We start from the raw sequence: 23,199 nt of genomic DNA on the forward strand, positions 1-23,199 counted from the left end.
GCCTAACAGGTCTAGCAGATGCATTCAGCAGTGTGCCTCCACACTTTTGCAATTTTAAACAACTGCACTACTCATGGTAAAAAGGCAGTTTAAATATGTGCTGACTACCAGTAGCAACCTGCATGGCTTTTTTATTCATTACTAGAGCAGTTCTAAACATTGTTAGAAGTCAGGATTCCTTAATTACCTAAGATGGCCATAATAGCTGCCATTAAGAGCATCGAATAGAACGTGTCTGAGAAGGGGTATGAGGATAGCAGAATATCTCTGTTCACAAAGCTGGGGCCATTTCACTGGATCAAAATTTTCAGGAGAGTGTGAAAGCAGAATGCTCAGCTCTTGCTGCTTCAGTGAATCACAGCTATTTGGTTATAGAATCAGTAGTTTATCTCCTAGATAGCTCTGCAGTATAAAACTGTAAGATGACTGAATTTGTGTATTTTTACTGCACTGATCATACCTTCATTACAATTGACTGTAAGAAATAAATAATTTTTCATCTAATCTGAACTACCACTGCAATCAGCAAGTAACTATGCAGTACCCAAAGGCTGTAGCTTAGAAGTGACTAAACAGTAAATGCTGCTTCTTGTTAAATAATGAAAAATTTATTTTCATTACATATATATGAAGGTAAAAGATTTCAGTCAATAGTGTTTTGAACAAGCATTTTCAACATGAACCAGTTAGTGTAACTAGGCTGAAATGATGTAAAGTTAGTGTTTTGCCTTTATTTAGTAATTAATTTCTAGTGTATATATACAGAATTCATTTTTCTGTTAGAATACCAGAGACAGTAATATTGCAACATTTACATTCCTCATATAAAATGGTGTAATGTACATTTTCAGCTTGGTGTAGATATATAAATATATACAAAATAAACATTATTGTAATTAATATATTCAGAACAGATATTACTCAGCAACATCAAAAGCAGATGCACATAGACTTCAGTGAAAATGGTGAAAAACACCTTTGACATTAGTGACCATTAGTTGCATATATGGAGTAGTACAGATAAAGGCTCCTCTTTCAAGCCTTCTGTGGGTATCCAATAACATTAGTAAAACCAGAAGTAATTGAGAAGCATAAGATAATTTTATATATGTGTGTATCATGATCAGATGGTTTACTAGGGTCCATCTAGATCACAAATGGATAACAATGTAAAATTTACACATTTGTTCAGAGCATAAAATATTGCACAAGAGCAACTTCTTTTGAGGAAAAAAATTGTTGTTTGTGAACAGCAAAAACGGTTCTTAGGCATTAGAGAAATTACATATTTGCAGTTTCTAAACCAAGGAACATTCAGTAATACTGTCAGAACTGTCATCCATCAACTTCTTCCCAGCCTGTCTTATGGCAATGGTATGTCAGTAGCAAGATTTGGCAAAGAGAGAAGGCAGATAGACATGTACATGTATGTGTATCACAGGCCAGACCAGATCCAATAGCTCCCCTAAACCAGCTGCTGGATAGTTTGTTGTCTGACAATTTCATCCTTAATGAAATATTAAAGTCTTCAATGCTAGTCACAGTGATCATCACACAGTTGTAGAGTAGGATTCCATTCTTCTCTGCTTGGAAACCATCTTGTCTGAATTCTCAGTCTGAAGAGGACTTTCATCAGTATCACTGTCACTGCTGTCTACAACTGTGTGATCCAGAGCAATCTGACCAGTCCTCCTGTGTAGATGAAAGTTCACCCCACTCTCCTGTATGGAGCTAGTTGTAAAATCTTCATCAGAAGAATGAAATGATTCATCATCTCCTGTGAAATGGTTGACAATGTGAATCCCATCAAAAGTGGGTTGGTCTGAGAAGTCTCTCTGGCCTTTTAGGCATTTGATCTGTCAGAAAAAGCATAAGTTAACAGTTAATCAGAGCTGAAGAGTTCAGCAGCAAAAAACCCCACACCTCCAAGAAATGTCTCATTGAACCCTTACTGGGTTGAATTAAATGCTAGATCTAGAAGTGGCACTTTTGATGATCCCTTTGAAACTCATCTGGAATCAGAACAAATTGACTTTTCACTTTTGGCTGCCCAGGAAGAAACCTTGAAAGAATGTCTTAAACTGTACTTGGAATTTTCCAAAATTATTCTTCCACTGTCAGAGTATTTCAGTTTTAAGGCTTAATAATCAAGGTATGTAGAATTACTAATGGCAGATTCCTCTAGGCTATTTACTGCATCTTTAATATCTCCACAAGGATGATTTATAATTAGCTTTCTAGAGTGGCCTATTTTGACAGAAATTTTGGCCTTCACATCTTAACTTTTACAGCTCCATTCTTCCCCTTACTACCTAACTTCTTGAGAAAAGCTCTCCTTCAATCCCAAATAGTAGGGTCCCAAGTGAATATTGTCAGTTTCATACAGCCACAAAAAAAAAACCAAAAAAAACCCAAAAAACCAAACCAAAACAAAAACAAAACAAAACAAAAAAAAAAAACAACCCAGAGAATACTGTTGGTTCTGCCTACACTGCAAGATCAAGTGTCTTTTCATTCTCTAGTTTGGATCCAATGAGATTTCAGATCAAGAAGCATAAAAGAAACTACATAGAGAGATGGTAGTTTCAATTTTAAGAGAACAAACAAGACAAAAATTATTGTCAGACCATGGGCAGATACAATAAGTTTTAAATTAAAAATGCACCATGGACTGCAGCAATACATTCAAGCTAATCAAAAGTAAAGCTTAAATCTCTGAAGTCTTACACGTCCTATTAATTAACTGAAAATACCTCCAACTCATGGAAGACATTCAAGAGGTTATTTTTTAGATTTTCACTTTTGCTAGCTTTTAGCATCAACTACCCCAAGGTCAGTTTGATAGTCTAACAGTATTAAGATAAAAAATCCTAAGCATGTAGAAAAATATTAGAAATGCATTACAGAAACTTCCTAATGTCTCTCTGGAAACTTAAAAAGGAAGATGCACCAAGTGCTATTTTCTAAATGACTTTTCTCAGTATCAGACACCTGGAAAATATACAGAAGAAAAAGCCTGAAGAGCTTCTTTACAAAAATATATTTGATGTTTCAGAAATCTGAAGCAATATTCACTTTGATAAATAAAAGGTGCAGGTAGGTCCTTGCTATTAACACCAACAGAACATTTTACCTGTCCGTTCGGAGAAGAAGAAATTTCTGTACTATGAGCTTGTGCAAAAGATGAGAATAAAGGAGGGGTTGAAAAAAGATCACAAGAGTCAATCATGCTAGAAGCCATCAACTTGAATGTTAACAGAATGCAAAAGCTCCAGCTTTTGATGTATGTTAAAATATCCTTCTTAGGAATATGGGTACATCCTGTGGATCTAAACCTTAGTGGTAACAGATGAGTCGTTTCATGAAGAACCTGCTTTTGTAAAGGGAAGCAAAACAAAAAACTCCACACTTACACAGCATAATGCATGATGTAAATAAAATCAGCTTGTGCCAAATAGTACGCACTGGTAGGTAACATGTTATCTGGAATAAGTAGTTTTTACTGGCTTATATACCTAGATACAGAGAGCCTCATACTGAGATTCCTATGTTATTTTAAAATACTATGCCTAAAAATATCCTGCAATACAATCAGGTTAGCTGCTGCATGAAGTTTCCAAAACACCTATCAATTTCAGTCACTAACAAAATAAAACACAGGAAAACAAAATGAAATCCAACAATTTCTCCCCACCCTCACCACAGAAAAAAGCTCCACTGTACAAGTGACTACAAATTTCATATCCAAGTAAGAAATCCAAGTGCGCTTTTAGGCCCGCACAGTTAAGTCCCTGATTTACCTGAAATTATAAAGCTGATACTCAATTCTAGTTGTTTTGAACATTCAGAAAGCTGAGCCAACAAACTTGAATGCTTTCTTGAAAACTCCAACACGCTGCCTTTAGATGAGAGTATTTCAATAACGTGACAAAATCATGGCTTCAGTTTTTGCCATTAGTTTTTGCAAGCACCAAATGAGAGTATGTGGAAAATGCTATTGCTGTAAAAACCATGAACAGACACAGCCTTTGCCAATTCCTAATGCTAATCTGGGTAAAAGGCATGTTATCTTGTTATTCTTATGAAAGGATGCACCACTTTGCCACATTCCAGAAACACTTCTTCTGACCTGCAGTTTTCCACTTGCCTGCCCTTTTCCTCAAGTACTCCTCACATACAAGGGGAACCAGACTGCTAGGAAGAAACATGAAGGTACTGTAGACAGGATGTATTACAAGGCTATTGACAGCCATATAATTCCACAACTGATTCTTACCTGACACTTGTTAGGCTGCATCCGTCCTGTTCTGCACTTGCTACCTCACTCCTTCCTCAGAACAAGACACTAATGAGTAGATTCAGTGCAGAAGCACCAAGACAGTTAAAGGGCAGGAGCTTATGCCTTAAGATAAGAGAGAACTGGGTCTTTACTGAAATGCGTTGTGGGAGAGGAAACCTGGATCATAACACAGAATGCAAGGTTGTATCTGAATATGAAACGACAATTGCTACAAGGTGAGTTAAAAATCACACCAGCTTGTTCAGAGACTGTGGACACTACATCCTCAGTGAATTTCAACACCCAATTGACAAAGCCCTAAGCAACCTGCACTGAGTACTGTGTTGATCCTGTTTTGAGCACACAGTTGGACTACAGAGGTCCAAGGGTTTCTTCCAACTTGAAAGACAGGTTACAGCTCAGCGACATGTGAAAAGCAGGATGGGCAGTGGAATGCCTATTACTCTTCTTATGGAAGCCATTTTGTGTTTGATAAACTGAAATACTTTGTACTTGCCACAATTCCTGCACTTGTTAAAAACATAAATGCTGTCATTTGATAAATGCTCTACATTAAATATTAGTACATTATCACAAGATCTAGTCTGCAACAGAATGTTACTTTTATTTTACAGTTAGAAAAGTGTCACTTGTATCTTGAAAATACTTCAGGCAAATTTTTTTTCAATTTAAATTAGCATTTGATTAGCATCTTTTTCTTTTTTTTTTTTAATGTGAACATTGATGAAAGCAACTAATCTTCAAGAAGTGAAAAGTATCCTACAGAATAGGTTTGGGATAGCTGTGCAGTATTTTCAGTTTTGTGTAGTTTTGGAGCTGAAGATACTTCAGGAGCACCTCAATCTAGTATTTGTTAAAGAACATTTTTGAAGGAGCCTGGTTGTCTGCAATTTCTGTTGCAGCAGAAAGGCTTTGTAAGGCTTCTCAAAGCATTTGGAACAGCTTGTAGACAGCATATGCTCCAGTGCAATTAGATACTAGTAGCTACTGCCAGCTTCAGGCTCTAGATTTCTTAAAATGAAAAATCTGGTATTCTCATGTAACTTCACAGTTACACAGTATCTCACACTAGTAAGCGAGGCTCTGTACTTCTAATAGAAAAAGAAGTATATATTTTTTTAAGAAGGGAGTATGTCTTACTGGCTCAGCAATGGGTCATCAGCCAATATTCTGTATCCAAGAGTGTCAATAGGAATTAGTGTTGTTTCATTTGTGTATATGACCAGTTTTTGCAATCCATTGTCTTCATATTCCCAAACCCTCACTAACTTGGTCCAGAAACTGTCATGGCAGATCTGAGCATGTCTTCCTAGCTACTTCAGCATGTGTTTATAGATCAGCTGGTGGTTTTTTTATATTTGCTTTCTGCCTCCACAGCTTCCTGTGGCAATAATTTCCAGAAATTCCTTTATTTGTTCTGAACTAATCTCTTACTTGCTTCAGGAATTGTCCCGAAGTTCTAGTAATGCAGGAAAAAGTGGTGAAAAGTAGTTCTGCACGTCATGATTCTGAAACTTACATTACAATGACTCCCTCAGCCTTCTCTCTAAAGCAGATGAGTCCCAAGCGATTTTAGCCTCTCACAAATAGGCAGTGCTCAAGCTCACTGCTGATTTAAGTTGCCCTTTAACTTCCCCTCCCTACAGACTGTCCTTAAAAACTCTACATCCATCCTGAGGTGTAGAGACCAGCCCTGCACCAAGGTTTTGTAATGGCAATATAAACCCCTTTATTTTTATTTTAATGTGCTTCCTATTGATGTCCAACATTGTCTTATTTGTTCTGATTGCTGCCGCACTGAGTCAATGATGTTAGAGAACTCTCTGCAACAACTCAAAAATGTCTTTCCTGATTTGTAATTACCAATTCTGTGTTTGCCATCATGTAGGTATGGCTTAGATTTTGCAATTGATTTATTAGTTATCCACATTGAAGCTTACCTTTTTAAGACAGACTTCCTGAGGTTCTTGTTGTCAAGAGTTTTATTTGAACAGAGAGAAAGAGCTTAAAGTATGAAATAAAGTATTAAGCCAAACCTTAGTTCTACTCTATCCTTATCATTCCACCTGAGGAAAAAGAACAGCCCTTTTTTTGCAGCCTTGTTGAGCAGAATATGGACCTATACCCCAGGGTCTGTCACTTCTCTTTTCTTTTGTACCAAAAGCCAGTATTGCTTAAAGCCTTTCAGTTCTGAATCTGGTCCTCCTTCATATGAGGGGAACTAAACCTCTTTCACCCCCACAGGTGACACTCAAATTAACCTTGGCTTCTTTCTTACTGCTTCAGTTTCACAAGAATCTCAAATCTGATCACATCTGTAAAAAAAACAGGTCTGGTAAACCCACATTTTGCTTTTAATTCTCAAATCCAGGTCATATTGTCTAGATGACTGCAGCTTCAACCCAGGTTTTCACTATAGCACATTCATGTGATCTTCAAGACATTTCAAAGGGTTAATAACATTAAGTGACCAAAATGTATGTCATCATCATGATCCTTTCAAAAGCCAGCTGAATCAAGAACAGACTCTTAATAATAATGTTTGCATTTATATACCCTTCTTGTGCCTAAGAAATTTAGCATTTTAAAGATAAACTGAATGTTCTAGTGGGCAACATATGAAAAGACTTCAATTGTACATACTCTTAAGAGATAACAGTGTACTTCCACAAATTCAGAATAGCTAAAAAAAGCCACCAATAAGATCCTTCCATCTCATCATAAACTTTCTTACCTGATGCTGACTGCCTCATCAAGCCAGGCATGAGGAGAGACAGTAAAGAGAAACATACAAGATTTAGTATAATTCAAAAGTTCTTCCATGTTAAACCATAGAATATTTTTAAGGGTGCCAGTCAGTTGCAAGCAACTTATATTTCTAAGTCCCTTTTGTTTTAGTAAACAGAATATGGGTCAAATTTTCAAGAGGGACTTTGGGAAAGAGAGTTCAACTTAAGGTCCTGGTGGTATTTCGATGTTGTAACCTGTGAGGTTTTTTTAAAGTTAGGAATTCAGTGGTGAAAAGAAGTAAAAATATAATGTGACTTTCTGCTCCCTTTAAAAGGCTTCAGAGACTATGACTTGAAATTTACTAAATTTTGCAGTAGTAAGGAAGATTTTTAAGAAAGCTTGTCAATAAATATTCAATCTAGTCACAGTAGGATAAGTAAGCTATGCACAAGTAAGAAAAAAAATATTAAAATGTGACCACCGCCTTGGGTCAATGAAATTGGTTTTAGGAGAAGGCAATATTTTTATTTAAGGAATAAAGATACAGAATTCTCAGTACTTCTACTTATAGCAACAGGAATCTAAAAATCATAGTTCCCTCTTTGTCTCCATCTTTGTAACAGCAGGAAGTCTTAGTCTGCTTAACTCAACATGATTCAAAAGAAAACTATAATGTTGCTGAAAGTACAATTTAACCATGTTTAGCTGAAGCGAAATAAGTCATAAGCATTTTCAAATACTTGTCCTGTAATTCAGCAAAATACTGTCAACTTGGTGACATGAAAAGAGATTCAGAAGTCAAAATCCAAGCCAAAAAAGAACACAGTTATGATCTATTATTTTATAAAAACATTTAACATGTATTAAAGCAATTTAGTTGGAATTCTCAAAACTTCCTGAGGCTAATGGTCCACAGCATGTACTAGGATGCTTTACCATACTTAATAGGTGACCGCTGACCTTTCCCATTGTGACAAGATCAATCCAGCCTAAGGCATACACTAGTACATTATGACCTATTTGAAAAAGCTCCCAGTAACCACTTTTGGAAAAATGCTTATCCCAGAAACTGAAGTAGTCGCAGCATCTCAGACTGCACTAATGGAAAACACATTGTTAATTGGGAGACAAATATCAGTTCATGCAAATATTATGTCCAGTGGGTCCTACAATGTAGAAGTATTTTTTTCCCATGCATACAAAAAGAATGAACAAAGTTAAGTTGCAGGCCTCTTTATGCTGCTTTCTCACTTCTGTGAACATAAGCAAGTCCTCAGATACCTTCATCTCTCTGAATTCCATTTAAAACATACAGCTTACTCCCACGGTGAGCCACATTCATACTGAAACCATCACAACATGAACACTGCACAAATGGAGACATTATGAGCTAAACAAATAGCCACAAAAACTAAATTAGCAATCCATAATTTAAAACAATTCTTAGCAAGTACAGCTACAATGCAAATAGGGTTTCTGAAGTTCCCCAAAAGAATCAGCTTCCTTATATGAAAGGGACTGCTAGACATACATTGTGACAGAAGCATTTTAATGAAAGCCATTGCTTATTTATCTTTGAGAAATCTGAGATTTTAAGACCACCATAAGTATGGTTTAAATAAATCCTGCAACAAAGAAGTTTCATGCAAATCCAAACCAACTCTAAAGACATTTCTTCATTTCCCTCAAGCATGAGACTGTTTTGACCCAAATATGTGGATAATTATGTAGAAGACAGAGGACAGTCTTTTGACAGTTTCCTGACAACCAGTATAGCCCTCAAGATTATGTGCATAGTAAGTCAACAACACATATTGCATATGACAACATTCTTTGTTTAGAAACAGTGATGCATACTCTAAAAAATTTTAAAATAACTCTGAAAAAGCCATGTTAAACTGGAAATGTGTTATCATTGTAACTGCACTAGGACAAAGCTCAAATTTGTGGCTTTTATTTCACTGTCAGTGAATTTCCTGTTTCACCTCAGTTAACATAAAGGTTTTTTCTAAAGCCATAGTTATAAGTGCAGCCATAGTTAGGATTATTAACTTCTAACTAACAGCCATCAGCAATGCCATATAAGGGTCATTTTTGGAAATTACTGATGATTCAAGAAGCCTAAACCAATCAAACTGAAGAGATGCTGAATTCAGCAATTCCCAATTACCCTGCTTGCTCTCATTACCTGATCACTCTTGTCCCTCCTGAGGAAGAAGCCCTAATGCCATGGACTCTGTGTTCGAAAGATAACAATCAAGAGGGACTGGATGGATTTCTCTTCCCTGAAATCTCTATGAAAATCTGCAGAAATGGCCACCCTCACATCTTAGTAAAGCTGTTTTGTTTTTTTCCAATGACATGCCTACATACCTACCTCTACAGAGATTTAAAAAATGAATTAGAATTCTGTAGATCAGCAAAGACAAGCAAGGAATAAAGGAATGAGGACAAAAAAAAAAAAAAAAAAAAAAAGGGGGGGGGGGAAAGGAAATAACAACGAACCATATTTTCTTTACATTGTAAGGCAGACATGGAGGAAATCTGCAGAGATATCCTTAGTAGAAAAATTCAGAAAATATATCATACCTTCATTTTTTTGCCTTCACAGAGTTACTTTTACTTTTTAAAATATTAAAAGTCTTCCAGAACAACTTTGAGTCTTCTCAGATTTCCTGAAGATGTTGTGCTTCAGCTTAAGATCTAATTTTGAAACTGATACAGTAAATTTTGTTCTCAAATAGGAAGTATTACTATGCTGTTCTCCTTACTACTCCTTTCCCCAAGATCAAAATCCGTGTCAAAATTCAAAATAATCCCAGCAAACTGACTAGATTTTGTAGAAATCAAGTTGTTCAATGCACTTCAATGGGTTGCTGAAGAGTCATGGATATAAAGAACAAAGCTCACACATTTAAAAATGCATTTAAAAATTGATTAAAAACAAATGCAGAGAAAACTGTTGCAGGCAAGTTTCACTATAACATTAAAGTGGACAAAAATATTTTTTTCCCTGTAGTTCACCACAACTACAAACATTGAAGTTATCCTGAAGTACTTGGGGTAGGAGGTTGACATAAATTTAGGGTTTAGCAGATTAGAATCACCATTGCATACGTTTACAATTTATCTTTGGTTTTGCCTTCCAGCCACCCACAAAAGTGATGTTTGTAAGGCAGTACACAAGAGTCTAACCAGAGCCTAATTTAACAAATTAGACTAGTTAAGCAAAATCAAGCAAACTGAAATTGCTCTTTAAAAGAAGTCCAGCATATTAGGTGCTGTGACTTAAGAAAGCCGAAGTATCTCGGTCATATTTACAAGTAATGCAATGAAATGCAATGAAAGCATTTCAAAATCTGTTCACAAAATTGTCTCCTTTGCTTGATAGTTAATAAATCACAATTAAAATTTTTATTTATCATGGAAGCTTCTTTAAAGACAGTATTGTCTTTGATCTTTGATGCCCTTTAAATGTGGAAAATCATTTCCTCATCTAAAACTTTTCAACTGGCAGAAGTCTGACATCAACATCAACAAAACGCTGATTTTTAGGGATGAAGTTCCCTAAAACCAGGTCTTAGCCAGGTCTTAGCCAGTCCCTGTAGGATCCCTGTAGCAAGAGCCAGGTTGCACTCCAGCATGCTGAGGACTGTCTGGTCTCCACCTTAGCACATTTGCCATTTACCTGGAACTGAGTTTAGCATGACTGAAATAGGAAACCTGCACAATCAACAACAAACCCAGACAGGAGTTAATGATTCTAGAACAGTATAAGTTTAGTGGTTTCTATAGAATAGTATTTATAAAGAATATAAACTATAAAAGAGTTTCCTAGTTAAAATTTATTCTGCTTTATACAAATAAGTTCAGAGCTGTATTTGCTTTCTGTTGCCATTACCTCATCTGCCCCCAAACAATTCCATAATGTTCACATCAAGATAAAAATCAGTTGATAAAAATCCTTAGAGGACTTGATGAAGTATTTGGCTTCTTATTTTGAAGTGTAATAAAACGGATCTTGGAGAAAAATTAATTTGAGTTACTAGTGTTTTTATATGAAGCAGAAAGAAGCAGATAAAGAAAACTGCAATTGCAGCAAAACACCTTGAAACTGTCAACAGAAGATGATCAGACACCAGAGCAAATACTGAACTCTGGGCTTGATAAAACTATCGTGGGCCCAGAACAGCAGTGAATGACAATATCCTGTACCTGCATGGATTTACCATTTCTCAGTTGTATCAGTATGGCTGCTATTCTTAAACAAGAAAACCCCTGAAAGTCTCTACACTGAGATTTTTGGTGGCAGACTTTTTTTGTTGTTTTGGTGGTTTTTTTGTTTTATTTTGGGGTTTGTTTGTGGGTTTTTTTGGTCATCTATAGTGGGATTAAAAGCAACAATACTAGATGATTCTGCCCCATTTGTCACTAACTCTTTGCAATCCGTGCTCATCTGTGTGATTAACTACTAAATTCTCCTGTAAAAGGAAAGAATTACCTTTGTTTCCGAAACTGTCTTAAAAGGATGAGCTAAACTAACAAAGTAACAGACTACTAAACAACCTGAAATATTTATCTCAAATGAATTTCACTCACGCTGTATCAGTAGACAGAATTCAAGCCATTGCAATGTGTCATAGGTGAAAAGCAAAAGAGCAGCAAGAAATTTCCAAGACTGAGTCATTTCAGGCTCCTGGGTTTTTTAATAGCACTTGAATATCTGGCCTCTGTTTTAAATTGCCAGCTTTTTTAAGTCCCATTCAGTCTTGCAGTAACACAAAATGCTTTACAAAATCCCTACAGACATTGGAGAGCTTATATAAAATCCATGATATAGTTTTAATGTGTTAAAAGAAAACTCATCTGCAATTTTACTATTTCTTTCATATTGCTCTGAATCTACTCTTAAATTTCCTAACCTAAGTTTTTGTAAAATGTGTTTTTTCAACACTATCAGTTAAAGAGCACTTGAGCCAAAAGGAAATTCGATGTTAAGTAGGTGTTGTGTATCAGTTTTACCATAGACGAGTCTGCTGTGTTGTAAACGTGACAAAGATTAAAACTTGCAACAAGTGCTCAGACCAGAAGGTTTCCAGTGAATCAGAACAGGAAACCAACCATGCAATCAATGGGAGGTCATGACTTTTTCATCACTGAACTTTATGGTTAAAGAATCTGTTTTTGATCCAGTGCTGTGTAACAAAATTAAACTTTGAAGCTCTGTATCAAATATGCAATTGAAATAGCAACAGTGCTAAGGAAGTACCCAACTTTTGAACTACTTTCAAAAGAAAACAGCCTTTGGTAACTGTAAGACAGGTTTTATCTATTTTTCTAATACTTGACAATGTTGTTGCAGTGACATTGTATGGAATTCAAAACAAGTAATGTTCTAAGCTGACTTAACCCCAGGAACTTTATAAATAGCTAGTTGGTAGGTAGAAGGAAAATTCCCAGAAACTCTTCCTACAAGAAATTCTAATGAAAGTCTGTATTTGGAGTGAGATATGGCAACAGAGATAGTTTAGAACAGCACTATGATCACACTGAGTGAGCTGCAATTATTATATCAGATGAACTACCTGAATCTCACTGACTCTCAGTGCACCTTCTCCCTTGAACATTCATCTACAAACACAAATGTTTCTGAAACCTCAAGCATTAACTTGACTGTAGTGGCTGATACAGAGACTGAAAATATACCCATTAAGGGCAATAGTTACAGGAAAAAAAACATTTCACACTTTTACTCTGTCGTTTTAAAGCAGGAGTTAAACTCAGCATTTTTAAATGGACCAGGTTACATTTATTTTTGCCTCTGATTGCAGAAATTTCTTCCATCTGCACTGGCTACCATTCTGAGAGTGATATAAGGAAAAAAAAAAGGTGGAGGTTGTTTATAAAGAGAACAAACAGCAATTTTCTTTTATCACTGAATCTAATCTGTCAGTAGTAACAATGAAACAGTTAAGACTCATAGCTAAAATTGTTGCCCTCAAAGTGAACAAAGTCACTTCTATTCTCTTTGAGGAAAGACTAAATCACTGCCCTGGTTACACTCTTCACATTTACAGGTATTTTCCACTCTCATGAGAGATATAAAATATTTGATGGTTTAGCAGATGGTGTTGTTAGCTGATGGTGTTGTTACTGGGAGGAAGAAAAATGAATCAAACTTACCTGATACAAGATGAAGACAGAGTTTGTCACCACAGATTTGTGGTATGGAGTATCATAATTATGGAATCAATCCTACCTTTTGGGGCAAGTGTTGTATGTCTGTGCTCATTACTCCCATTCAAAATTCACTGATTGAAACAACTGATGCTCATAAAATGTATAGGGATTAAATTGTGCAATAATGCTTCTGCCAGATGACTGCTTAGTTAATCCAGACAGTTGCTAAAGCATATTGGTTTTTTTAGGGCAACTAAATTGGTGAAAGTTATTGAAGAATTAAGACCCCCAATCTGTTCAGTCTCACACTTTTGTTAACAATCTTGGTATTATCAAGCCAATATAACATCTCTGGCTTTCAAGGATAAGCTAAATTAAAGGAATAAAGCAGTTCACTGTTCTCAAGCATACAGTATATATTTATCTATCCTGTGTAGACCAAGCTGCTACACGAGATTGGGTGTTTGCAAACCACATGACCTCACAAACACTATCTTATCACATCACAGGTTCCTCAGACTGACCACAACCACTTAAATCAGACTCTGCCAGCACAGAGACTCTGTGACTTTGACACGTCCTAGTAAAGCAACTACATTTTTAGCTGTCCAGCAGCCATGCAAGAACTTCACTTGTGGGGAGGGAAAGATCTGATGGTCTCTTGTCCAACTGTGCTTGCAAGATATGGTAAAAGAAAAGCACATGATTTATTGTGCTTTAAGAACTTCCACCACAAGCCAAAATGCTTACTTTGTAAATCTGAGGGCTAACATATTTCCTTTCAGGGGCAACACTTCTTATCAAGAAAGAAAACATTTATAGAATACCACATATTTTGAAAGCATTTGTCTAGAAAAACAAACTACCAGAAGATGTTGGTGTGATTCTCGTCAGTGCTGAGAAACAAGTGCTTCGAGAAAGTTCATATCATATTTTTAGCAAACATTAGCTCTAGTGAAGTGAGAACAGTGTAAAAATTCACTGAAATAAATCCCACAAAGATTAGGCAGTTTTAAGAAAGCAAACAAGTAAAATGACAGTTGCCAAAAGATAAATATACATCTGCCTGTATAACATGGAAAGCTAATAGTAAATTCCTTTCAGAAGAAAGGGGGCAAAGAAAAGTTGGCAAGAGACTGAGTGGAAAAGCATTTTATCTAAACACAAATTTTACAGAAAGAGAACTAGGTCTTTCTGGAGTTGCTGTTCTTTCCTTCATTCTGATGAAAGGAGTGTTACCTATTTCTGTTTTCAAAATGCCTGAATACTGATAAATCTGATATTCTGCTAGCCATCACTCAATGGTCTTCAGAGATTAATTAAAAAAAAAAAATAAATCTAGTAGGTTGAACTTTAACTAGAATCCACTTTCCCCAGTAAATCCTCCTATCTCCATTGTGTAAAGCCATGTTCAACTCATTCATAGGACTAAAAGTTAAAGATGTACCCACAATACAGCCACACTGCAACACAGCATAGGCACATCCAAACCAAGCACCTGGGCACCAGAATTCCAAGTACAGTAGGATGAAACTCAGAGTTATTTACCCTGCTTCTTGAACGTAGGAAAGTGATGCTTCAGATAAAAAAATTTTTGATTTAGTAAGCATCAAAATTGATTCAAAGGAAGCCTAGTAACAAAATAAACAGAGAAAGGGAACAATGCTTCTTGCTGGTGTACCACCATCAAGCTCAGGCACTATTACTGTGAAACAAATAGAAGCTAGCAGTGCTGCTAGGAGTGTCCAACCCCCTATCTTGGTGCTATCCCAGTGGGCCATAGCAGCAGCATCACTTTTTGCTCACCCATGGCTGATGCAGGAGTGGTGATTTAGATGCCTATATATAAAGCTATTCCCTGATCTTCTCAAGGGACAACATCAAATTAATTGTGCCTTACGATTATTAGCTAACAATAAAAACAAAACAAAAACAACAAATCAAATCAAAAGAAACAAAAAACCAAGGGAGGAATAATTTGATAGCTTTTCAACACAACTTACCTACCATACGAATTTATGGTATTTAAGATCAAAGGAACTGTTAATGTGGTTTAAACCTTCCTCCTGTGTTCAGAATGCATTGAGTTTTCTTTAGGTCTTGTATTATGTGGCCTACAGAGATGCTATTTTTCAAACCTTCACACTGATGGCTACAGTTTACTTTCCCTTCTCCATTTTAATTTCTGCATTGAAAGTGTAGAAAAATAACCCAAGCTGCAAAATGTATTCTTAATTCAACTACTACCAATTACTCCTTTGGTCATAACTTATGCATTACTTATCCTCAATGTAATTACTTAAAGTGTCTTGAATTTTATTTACACAAACAAAATCTTTTAAAAGCACAGTATTTAATCTCAACTTTTATATCTCTTTTCATTAAGTCAATCTTAAAATGTTAGCTCACCAGGAGCAAGATCAGACACTGAGATAGCACCTGTATCAGAATCTTACTGACGGCATTAGGTTCTTAAAACATCATATCTGATCCATTCCTAGATAAACTATATAAGTACTAAACTAGTGGTCACTACTTCTTCTAATACCCATGAAGTTTTCAGATACTGAAAACTGGAAATACCTTAGGAAAAAATTGCAGTTAAATTGCCAGAAACCACATTCTCTCCTCCACAAGTCACCATTACTGTACAGAGGTCTGAAGCCTTTTATCTAGCTATAATTTTTACTTAATGTAGATCGAACTGTGCCATGATTACAAAGAATATTTTGCATGTTAAAAATGCCAAATAAGTTGTCAAAAAGAGGGGAAAAAAGCATTACTAAGCTCTTGAGTTTTCCTCAGCTGCTTACAAGCTACAAAAAAATTACTGGATCCCTCAAGTATAGCAAAAGTTGTTAGAAGTGGATTTTAAAGAGCTATCCTATTAGGCAGAATTTAGTTTTTAATATGAAAGCTGTTACAAGATGAAAGTGAACCCACATTTGAAACACTATAGCAATACAATTAAGAAACTGAATTTTAACAGCAAAACAGACTAATTAACACATTCCAAGAGACACAAAAATCAGTTAGCAGTGGCAAATTTCACAAAGTTTCACCTGAAATACAATTTAAGCTTGAGCATTTCAGTCCCAAATCACAAAGACTGTAAGACTAGAAATCACTTGCTTTTGCCTCCATAGGTGTCTTGTGGTCTGCCAGTGTAGTTTGTGGGTAAGCATGGCAATTCTAATCTTTTGTACCACTCCTGTAATCTAGGTAACACACACAAGCCTTGCAACATCCAACAGGAAGCAAAGACAGCTGCTGAGTAATATATATAAAGTGACTGCATGTACAGAGAGGTAGTGCATGAAATGCAGAACTTCAGTAGTTTATAAATCATTTAATTCCATTCAGTTTGAAGTAAAAGTAGAGAGTGGCAAACTACAAAGAACATCTTCTTCTTTTTTTTTTTTTTCTTCCCTCCCCCCCCCCCAGTACGTGATTTATGTTGAAATGAGTAACAGCTAGTTCAAGATTTATCTTAGTTGTTTTTTCTTAAACCTTGAACTTTACATAATGGAAATTTGTAACAATCCAAACTCTCTAGGTATTCTTTTCCACATACAGGAACTGCTTTAGTTCAGTACTACTTAATGAAGTGGTTTACACTCTTAAATACTAAAAATTTTTTTAAAAAGTTGCTTTCCACTTCACATCTCAGTGTCTAATCAAAGGCAATTTATATGAATTACCAGTGCTCCATGTGGAGCCCAAGAAGGAGTAAGCCACAGTACAAGTCTTGCAGTACCTGTATACTCATGCCATTTGTTAAGTCAGTTAAAACACATTAACTCTAAGGTCAAGTGACAGTGTACAGTGCTCACCAGACCTAGTTTTTGTTGTGTCAAAGACATTCTCAAAGTCACCAAGCTTGTGTACTTGCTGACAAGAGTAAGTATATTCTAAGAGTAACCAGGTTGCTTCACAAAGCTGCAGCCTGTAAGGACAGCATGATGAAAAAGCATTTTAGGTTAAAAGCCTGCTAAGGTAGCAGTAATCAAGATAACTTTAAGAATGGAAGAAAAACAGAGGAAGAAAGAAAATGTTAGGTGCAACAGCTCCAGTTCATGGAAAGAAAAATGGCAATGGGACACGGATTTCTGAAAGGGCAGGGGGAGTGTCTAAGTCTAGTGCATATTAAACACTTCAGAAACATCTAAGTCATGACATCTGTGTGATTCCTGTTTGAATCTGTAACAACCCTCAACATTTCAGGTTTTCACACAAGTTTCAGCCTTCAACAAGAAAGCCATAAGGCACAAGCATCTAACAACTTTGTGCCCAATAAAGCAACTCAGCCAATAAGGAGGAAAAGGAGCATAGCACTCATATGGCACTAAATACACAGAACTCTTCACAGGATTAGCTATTGGCTAGGAAGAAATACTGCAGTATTTAGCGAGTGTTCTTTCATTATGCATCATCTATTCTTCAAATATTGACAGGTTGTGTAAAAGACTGAAGGATAGCTGTCAGTAGCCTTCTAGGGAATGAACACAGAAATGACTAACATATTACTAAAGTTAAAATTGCATGCTAACAGTAACTGATTAACATGCATGTGAACTCTGAGTGAAGTTATGGCTCCGCTGAGGAATTTAAGCATTAATTCAGAATTCTACGTGTAGATTATGTTAAATAGTTTGGTTACTTATCAATAAACTGGTTATTCTAGTGCAAAGAGCTGCATGTGAGTAGATCTTCGTGTGAGGCTCTGCATAGAGCAAAAATCTACAACCCCAGTCTTGTGAACTATGTTCTCAAAGCTTCACTTTGTGTGCTCTCATGAGGTGTTCAAATACAAGATAAAGGCCCATGGTGTAGTAGACAATATACAATTCAGCTGGTTAGGTGTAAGAGGAATCAAGCAGGTACACTGTTAGAACAAACCAAAAATCCAATATAGAAATTCTATTTATAGTTATTTTGCCCTCTTTGAAAGGGAAGAAAAAAAATCTTTTTCTATGTAATTTATCTTGTGCATTTAATAGCAATTGCTTCAATTTTATATGCCATACTACCAGTTTCCAGTAGCAGTTTTACTCAGTAACAGAACAAAACAACTTGAATTTATTACGAATAAGTCTTCTTATATTATGATCTGAACCCTGACCGTAGCATTACTATTCCCAGATGAGTAATAAAAGCAGCTGAAATTTATCCTTTGGCTGCAAGCTGCACCATACTTAAGATGCATGCAAAATTCTGAGCTCAGAAAACTAAGACCAAAATTAATCAATAGACTCAGATTAAAACAAAAGGCAACCAACCAATTGGAAGTTCTTAAAAGTATGAACAAAACTTAAAAAAAAATAAAATTAATCACCTTAAATTATATGCAAAGTTTTGTTTTGTAGTTGATTTAGGTTACCAGACTGGAGTGGGTGAGAGAAGTACCCAAAATCTGAACAAACTTTCCTCCACTACAGAGTCAAGAGCTGCCAGGGCAGCAGCCTATTGCACCCATCCCATAATAACCACCCCACCCCTCACCACCCCTTTTAGTGGGGAGGATTCAGCTTTAGACAGGGCAGCATTAATGACATCTCTGTCATTCTCTTGTGCTCCTTATTGATGTTCAAGGTTTAACATGTCCCTGGCTAATGGCCTGGCTTGCAAACACCAATGGCACAATAGACCTTTCCCTGGAACTCTGCAACTGGAATGAACTGTGCTGTTTCCACATCCTGGTGCCATTGCCATCTGATGGATCACATCACAGCATAGAACTGAAGTACCTATCCCTCTGGGTTCCACTGATACAGGAACACATGAGTGCAGATTGCTGGCCAAAGACATAGAGTAGTATTTATCAGAAGGCCAGAATACAGACTTAATTTGCAGTTACTTATATTCAATATAAGATCTGCTCATTATTTTGCTCCATCCTTGAGATGGAGAACCTGCAATTCTTCTGATGTAAACATCTGTAAAAAATACAGTTCTGAAGAGAATAAAAAAAAGAACAGAATTTCATTAAGTGGAATCAACACTGATAGCCATGCTGAGACTTCTCATTTCACACACACCCATTCCATCCCATCCCACTTTAAGCTGTATTTTTTTGCATTATTTTATGTCCAGTTTAAAGTTCTGCAATAACAGTACATTAGACTGTAACCATGCAGTCACCAAGAACTCTGTTTCTTTACCAGAGCTTTTTAAATGTTAAGCAGTTGGGAGGTTGTGGTCAGCATGTCACATACACCATCACCCTATCTTCAGGAAGATGAAATTGCAAATATGTAACGTTTCTTTTATCTTTTGCAGAAGTAGAATTTTTAAAAAAGCTACCCAAAAAGCAAAGAGCATGGTCATTAGTGGATCTACACATGAAGACACTTCAGTGCAGATAGAAAAAAATTGCCTTATTTAACTCTTACTGATAAGTGTACTAACCCTAACAATTAGCAGTTGAGGGCAAATATTTTTACCTCTTCCTACTGCCATTTGATTCAGATTTTGCTGTTTCAGGAAATGCTGCAAGCAAAATTCTTTATTTAGCAGCTATGTCAACCCAAGGCTGAATTATTATTAGTAGTACCAATTTACCCACAAAACTACATGTTTCAGACTTAACCTTACATTACTTCAAAATCAGCTCCATGGATTATGCTCAAAATACAGGATTATGCATGAAGTATTATTTTCCTTTCAAAGTTTTTCTGTAAAAACTAGGCAAATAGATACATAAAAGGGGAAAAAAATCCTTAACAATGACTTTCAGTCTTTAAGAACCATTCTGTAAGGAAGCATTCAGAAATGCTACCAACATAGAACTCGTCTACTATATAAAGAGTTTCTTCCTACTGTTTCTACCTACCCTAAAATGAGATACTTTGTTCCTATAGTACTTACCTAGTCTGGAAATTAAAAATTAAGCCAAAAAAGCACATAACTGAAGTGCTCTTCTACATGGAATTACTCACATTCTACTATTGTTGAAATTCATATTCATGTTAGCTGATAACTGAAATCCTAAAGAAGATTTGTCCAGACATAACCATTTAGGAATCACTGGTATTATTCAGAATTATCATTGTTCTGTTAGCAACTTTATTCTAACCTGTTTCACATAAATATATTAAATGTACACACATAATTGTATACCTTCATGACATATAAGTTGCTCATCCAGGCACAGATAAATGCTTGTATAAAGAAAATTATACAGCAGCTTTCCCATAATAATTCTACTTTTTCGCCAAATCAGTGTTTTTTAACATTTTAAGTGTACACCAAGCAGAATAAAAGTCAGTACAGTGCCATATTTATTCATAATGCAAGACATGCAAAATATCTGGCTTTCAAGTAACTCTACAAGCAACATTCTCATAAGAAACAAAACCAGCTAATAGTGTAATTTTCTTTAATGGAAAATGACATGCTATTGATTTTTTAAATTTGTTTTTAAGTGAGCTTAATGATTAGTAAAAGGCTCTCAACTGTGGGCCCTAGAGACTATCCTCAATCTATAGGATAGACAGCATTCCAAGATCCTCCACAATGTTACTACTCTCAAGGTATTGCTCCTAGAAAGTTGAATCCATTCAGATTGTTATGAAAATACTACCTATACTTAAATAAAGTATGTGTTTAACAAAAGCAAACAAATACTTAGGTTGTATTGCTCAAGGGTACTATGGTTTTAAGCAAGGCTAGCAGAACAGTGTATAAAAAGGCACAAGGAAACAGAACCAGAGGATAATTCAGTGAGTGGGCATTCTGCATGTAACATAGTATTAGGTAAAGGCATTTCTTCATGATCCAGGATGAACCAAAATGAACCAATGAGCACAGTAGTTACATAAGCCATTTCAGTTATGGGACTTTTTGGTCTTTTTAACTTAACAGAAAGTTACTACAACCATTAGAGCAAGGAAGCTTGAAGACAGAAATTGCATAGGTTGAAGGTTTTGGCAGTTTAACAACTTTAAAATCTGTTAACTGCTATTAAGCAAGCATCCTTTTTCTCTTTAAGCAATCTCAGTATACTTCCATTCATTCTCTCAACAGCAAGAATCAGAAAGGACACTTCTACTTGCACAAATGCAGCTGAGTTTCTAATTTAAAGAAGTATTAAATAGTTGTGGCAAAGACAACACAAAGAAGCTTATTTTCATGCACACAGCTCCAAATGCAATAAATGTGAACACAGTGAAATATAATCAACTCATGAAATTAAGGAAAAAAACAAGATGGAACATAAATGCTGATCTCATTTAATGACAAATCATGTAACTAAGCAATTTTTATTCTGTTACATCCCAGGATAAGAGCAAGATTCCTTTAAATAACATATGCTGTCATAATCAGGTAATGAAGCTGGAATAGCTATTAGATAAGCAAAACCTGCTACAAATGAAAGATAAGACAAAAAGTGCAAGTGATCAGAGACTGTAGCATTTTATCACTTACCTCATGATGCAGCTCAGCTATCTGATCCTTCAGTTCTCTGATGTACTGGTTAGAATCAGATTTATTAAGCTGCCCCTGAATTTTGCCTTCTTCTTTCTGTTTTGGTTAAAAAAGAATAGCATTCAAATTATTCACAGATACACTCCATTAAATATCTTATTTAACTATCTGCATGTATTTTTGCCATGAATGGAAGCTGTTCACAGACACCATCCAGCACTTTTCATCTGACTACAGCAGGCAGGTAGGGGTGTCAGTTCTCACACCTCACCCTCAGAGTACTCAGCACAGCACAAGCAGAGTGCTACAGAGAAGCATGAAGAGTTAAAGCTTCACAGGTGGAATTCACATGAAACGTACACAAGGTTGAATGTACAATTTAGTAAAGGATTTCTACAGAATACTATCAATATATGGAATGTTAGTGTACATTATTTACACAAATGTAAAGTTTTCATTTAATAACAAGGAATTTCCTTTTGCTTCCAAGTGACAAGCAAACAAAACATTATTTCCTTGCATTGTAAGACATACACTGGAAAACACTGCATGGAATAAGCTTTTTCCCCTAAAAAACTTGTAACATATAAAATATCGTGGCATTTACTGTAGAGGAATTCCAGAGAGCATAAGTGAAGAGAATGATGTCATCTAGCACCAATACTGCAAGAAGTATTAAAAAAAAGACAAATAAAACAAGCCAGAGATGGAGAAGAATGTGAGATTTTCCTCATTTGTCAACCAAATGCAGCTTTTAAGTTTCAAGATGCTCAGGAATGTGTCGTCTGCATTCAAAAGCCTGCAGCACTAATTTTCAGCAGCACTAATTTTCAGCTTGTCTCCAAAGGGAATCCTAATATGACTGAACCAAATTTGGCAGATCTACAATAAATAACCACTCTTGATGGAGTAGGCAGTATAAATTCACAGCAGAAGCAGTAACATTAACTGGCTTATATCTGGCATTGCACAAATAGCTGAAAGATGTCAGTGTAAACCATATAGAGTATAACTGTCAATATGGTATGCTCTGTCACTATAAGTGTTTTACTGTTACTTTTTATCCCATAAATAACACTGTAAAGCTAATGCAGACATTGCAGAATAATTTGATGTGAATTTGCCCATGGAAGAAATGTCTCACTCAATTGCAGGTGAATGTAGGGCATAAGCCTGGCTTGGAAGATCCTCATTACTAGAGAAAGGCAAATATGTTTCAGTTTTCATTTCAGAACTTGCAGATTTCGTAGAGCTGACAACTCACAAAGATGAATTTAGCACAAAAAAAAAGAAAACCTGCTATGTCATTTTCTACCAACATTTTTCCAAGGAAAGTCATGCTGTAACTTCCTCTTGCAACATTTAAAATACTAGAGGTCAGAAGCTGATCCTTTTAACTGGCTGCAACAGAAATAAGGTATTTCTAGATAACTGAGACCATGTTCTGAACTCAACATCTGCTCATACTGGGTAAATTGCAAGGATGGCATAGGAGAAATTTTAGGATAAGGTATCTGTCTTCTTCATAGCAGCTTTTCTCTGAGCAACAGCAAAGTTTCTAT

At 35.9% G+C, this 23,199-nt stretch overlaps 1 protein-coding gene across 12 annotated transcripts in view; it reads right to left on the minus strand.

The window, feature by feature from the left end:
* Nucleotides 1-586: 586 nt before the first annotated feature.
* Nucleotides 587-23,199, minus strand: part of EVI5 (ecotropic viral integration site 5) — a 74,223-nt gene continuing 51,610 nt past the window's right edge. For all 12 annotated transcript variants that reach the window (XM_071750731.1, XM_071750721.1, XM_071750727.1 and 9 more), the window contains 2 exons: nt 21,638-21,733; nt 587-1,856 (listed from right to left, as the gene is read on the minus strand). In XM_071750731.1, the coding sequence (XP_071606832.1) occupies nt 1,551-1,856; nt 21,638-21,733 (402 nt within the window). In that variant the 3' untranslated portion in view covers nt 587-1,550. The remainder of the gene's footprint in view (nt 1,857-21,637; nt 21,734-23,199) is intronic.

The sequence above is a fragment of the Heliangelus exortis genome, chromosome 8, assembly GCF_036169615.1.
Source record: "Heliangelus exortis chromosome 8, bHelExo1.hap1, whole genome shotgun sequence".
Lineage (NCBI taxonomy): Eukaryota > Metazoa > Chordata > Aves > Apodiformes > Trochilidae > Heliangelus > Heliangelus exortis.